Genomic DNA, 4,342 nt, shown 5'->3' with positions numbered 1-4,342 from the left:
AGAGGTAGAGTAGGAGAGAGAAGTGTGAAATTAAATCAGAAGTTGAGAGTGAAGAACCATCACCATAAATGGTTAAAGTGGTTACCAGAAAGAGTGGTGAAGATATGTGGTCCTCGCACATATTTGATAAAGATTTTTGATCTTGGAAAGGTTAGGTTTTTTCACCTTGATCGTACAGTACCTACAGATATAGAAGCAGTTGAAAGTTGGAATGATTTGATTAATTCCGACTCATCGGATAGTTTTGTTACAAGTAGAATACCAATAGCAAATCCTACATCAGATGTACTGGAAACAAGCCCAAGCGAAAATCAGAATCTGAGTCAGGCAGACAAACAGTCTGAAGTTGTCGAGTTCAAATGTAGATCAAGGGCATCCCTTGGAGGAAAACTTTCCTCAGGCTCAGCCTAGAATGAATCTAAGTTCGACACTATGTTTGCTGAGTTCTGTTCGAGAAACAGGTATCCTCTTCGAAACCGAGAACAAGTGAAGTTCGATTTGTAAATATGGCAAAATAAGTCAATATCTTTTGTTATGTATAACTATGCAAGTTATGTACGATGATTATTTTGTTATAATTACTTCTTCATTTAGGAGGGAGAAATGTAATAAAGAGCTCCATCTAGTGGACTACTGTGGCAATGCAGCCATTGCTGGAAATACAATAAAAGCAACAGGTGACAGGTCACCTGACAATTGCTGTGTTGAAGCCATCTAAGTATGTGTTTGTGATGTTGTGGAGAAGATACCACAGAGATTAGGCTGACTGGCCAGTAATTACTCAGTCAATCCATTTCTTTCCTTTTAAACAGATGTACATTAGCAGTCCTCCAGTCATTTGTCATCACACCTGTAGCCAGAGAGTGGAGTGGAAAATGATGATCTTATCCAGGATGAGCTTTAATTAATAGTATTTCTTCATGGAGGAGGAGAAATGGACCACATTGCCGTGGACAGCAAGCTAAAATCCAGGCTGCATCTTTGAACAGGACAGGAATTATTTTGACTTTAAAAAAATTGATGCAAGGGTTTGGAAATTTACAAATAAGATGCCTCTTAAATTTAATTTTCACCCTCCATTCTCCAGCTGTGGGCACATTCCTCAGTTGCTGCAGCCCTTCATTGCTTGTTCCTCCTTGTATTGTGAATGAATACATTTGGAAGGGGAATTATAATTTGAGCTTCCATACATACATACGGGTGAGTAGCGCAGAGTGTTTCCTATAGTTGGAGCAGTGTTGCAAATCCACCTGTGTACTTTCATCCAAATCCAGATTGCCCCATTGCACACACACTGATGGGGGACATTTGTGTGTATAAATTGGCCACTAAAAAAAACATTGCCTGAACAGCAAAAGAACTTCAAAGGCTATGACATCCGTTGGGCTGTCCTGTATGAAAGGCATCAAATCAAGGCAAAATTTGATTAACCTTGACTCAGGCGCTCACACATTTGTCTCTGCAGTTGTCAGTCAACTATGATCTTATGGAATGGTGGAACAGGCTCAAGGTGCAATTGGGAATGCTCCTACTTCAGTTTTTAGGTATTAGCATGGAGTGGGGTGAACATTGACCCGATATATTTAGGTGATTATATAGATAAGCAGTTAACCATTAGCACAGTCCTAAGTTCAGAGCAAGGAACACATGTCTGAGTATCCATGGATATACACCAGAGGAAAAATAAATTTCATAGGACTTAATCTAGAAAATAAAAACCTGTTACACGACTCAGTGTAATTCTTGTTTGATGTAAACCACGTTATGTTAATTGAAAAATAAGCAACCACCTCAAATATACAAGATGACAAAATCCAGTCCAATGTTGAACATTTTATTGACAGTTATGTTACATTTCACATCAAGCACACAGCTCTTTGTACAAAGTCATAAGCCCTATTTGCCGACAGGACAGGAGTCTAAATTTTAGGAATACAAAGTACAAAACAAATCCCATCAGTCAGTTTAGTCACTCTCCCCCAGTGTGTGCTTGTCAAACAGATACTCTCCCAGGCCATTCTCAGGGGCGCCCAGTCTCTTCAGGTTGGTGATGTGATCTCCAAGCTTCTTGATCATCTTCACTTGTTCATCCAAGTAGTGGGTCTCCAGGAAGTCACACAACTGAAAGAAGGAAGCTAGTTATGTCCAGCAGTAGATATCAAGGAATGTCAGCTTCCCCTTCAGGAGTTTGTATTTTAATCCTCGAACAGGAGGATAGTAAAGTGGTGCAATTGAGATTGATGGAATTACTGCATTAGATTAAATTTACTGCACAATCGGTAGGTGCTCAGATCCTGGGATCACTGGGAAACATTTACTAGTCACAGTCCACAGTAGGCCAACCTCCCCAATCCTTTCCCACTGCTCACCAACAAAAAAAAAGGGTAGACTTACACAAAGCTATTATGCATAGAGATCTATTAATTAGGCCCAATCAGGTAAATTGGAGACTGTGGAACCTAAAAGCCGACATTAAATCATTAACAACTTACATGAGGGTCAGTGCTCCCAGTGGAGAGTTTGTGCAGATCTAGCAGACTCTGGTTCACATTCTTCTCCATCTGCAGAGCTCTCTGCATCACCTCCAGACCATTGCTCCACTCATCCTGCTCTGGTTTCTGGAGAGAAAATTCCAGTTTATTTACAATTGATGATACAATTATTAGAAAGTATTGAAGGAAATTAGGAGTCCAACCAAAATTCTATTATAACATGAACGTATATTAGAATTTAAAATTTGCCATGATGCCATCACAACAACTGGAGCCATATTGATAAGGCAAATAGCAGAGATGTATTTAAGGGGAAGTGCATGGGGTGAAAGGAAGAGAACAATATGCTGATGGGGTGAGATGACACAAGGTGGGAGGAGGCTCGTGTGGAGTTATAAACACCAGCAAAGACCAGTTTGGCCAAATGGCCTGTGTGCTGTAAATTGGAACCAATTGCTTTAGCACATATGGGAACATTTAGTCTAAGAGGAGCCATACAGAAAGCCACTCATTTATTAAATCCAACCTTGATGTCAGACATGATGATCCGTCCTCCTCGCCGATTCTGGAATTCCATCAGTTTCTCAGCATGCTCACGTTCCTCATGTGACTGCTCCTTGAAGAACTCAGCAAAGTGACGCAGGGCAACATCATCCCGGTCAAAGTAGAAGGACTGTGGAGAAATCAGAAAAGTATTTTTGTGCATTATTTCACAGGCCTATTATAAATTCAATCTCAAAATGTTGCTTTTTTTTTTCAAGGGTTCAAAGGCTCACTGAACTGGTGTGTATATTGTCACAGAAACAATATTTTTATACCCTTACCCAATAATAAAGCTTGGCCCAGAATCAAAGCCATTTTTTGTGTGCTGTAGGAGGATGGGAAAGAAAGGGTTCCAGATTTCCACCACCCTTACAGGAAAGAATACTTCTGAACTTCCTTTCTAAATGTCCAAGTTCTAATTTTAAAGATGACATCCTCCAATAAAAAAAAAGCAAGGTAATGAAAGTCCATGGAGTGATTTATTATAAAGGATACAAGTTCTGAAATACATGCACTGAGTGCAGAATGTATTCCAAATAACTTAACCACAAGCTCAAAAGAGCCCAGGAAAGTGAGTCATTAAGATTCAAGATACTCAGAATAGGTGGGCTGGATACAGCACCGAATTTAATAAATTCACATTACATAGTCTCCATTGTGAAGTGGTCAAATGTACAACACTCACCATCGAGAGATAAACATAGGAGGAATAGAGCTCCATGTTGATCTGCTTGTTGACAGCATCCTCACAATCCTGGTGGTAGTTCTGACGCACTTGAGAAGCCATCTTGATTCTTTAATACAAATCTAAACTTTGTTGAAACAACAAACTGGGATGTAATTTATCTTAAATGCCTGTATTTATGCTTCGGTATAATCCAGGGTGTGGCAGTCGAGATCATGAGTGACAGCCCTCAATACCCAATCAGAAGTTGCAGCCTCTCAGAGCACCAATCAACTAAAGGGATAGGGGAGATGGACTCCCAGAGTCAGTCAGATCTTTGAAGAACGAATATCATTGGCTGACAACTCAATGAGGATCTAAATTGTCCTAACTTTCCTCAAACAGAGTTCAGATATCCAGAATCACAGGTTTAAATGAATCCCCTACTCTTTAGGCAAATCAATTGGGAAAATCTTAAACCATAAGTGCCCCCTTTATAAAGGGGAATGAACAATAAGTTCAAATGTGACAAAAGTAACATAAAAACTTTTCAAATTATAATTTAGTTCCCTGTATCCACCCTGCAATCCAGTCCCTCTGGTGCACACCTGTCACGGAAAGCCTCCAACATACCAGCAGACAA

At 39.9% G+C, this 4,342-nt stretch overlaps 1 protein-coding gene across 1 annotated transcript; it reads right to left on the bottom strand.

The window, feature by feature from the left end:
* Positions 1 to 1,965: 1,965 nt before the first annotated feature.
* LOC139262174 (ferritin heavy chain, oocyte isoform-like) lies at positions 1,966 to 3,822 on the bottom strand. The gene is made up of 4 exons (XM_070877319.1): positions 3,721 to 3,822; positions 3,019 to 3,165; positions 2,493 to 2,618; positions 1,966 to 2,121 (listed from the first exon to the last, which is right to left on the bottom strand). Exons 1-4 carry the CDS (start codon positions 3,820 to 3,822, stop codon positions 1,966 to 1,968), a joined length of 531 nt encoding a protein of 176 aa, XP_070733420.1.
* Between the last annotated feature and the right edge of the window lie 520 nt (positions 3,823 to 4,342).

This window comes from Pristiophorus japonicus, chromosome 4, assembly GCF_044704955.1.
Source record: "Pristiophorus japonicus isolate sPriJap1 chromosome 4, sPriJap1.hap1, whole genome shotgun sequence".
In the NCBI taxonomy this organism is placed as follows: Eukaryota; Metazoa; Chordata; class Chondrichthyes; family Pristiophoridae; genus Pristiophorus; species Pristiophorus japonicus.
Note: the sequence above shows the minus strand (reverse complement) of the source record. Positions and strands in the feature narration are given on the sequence as shown.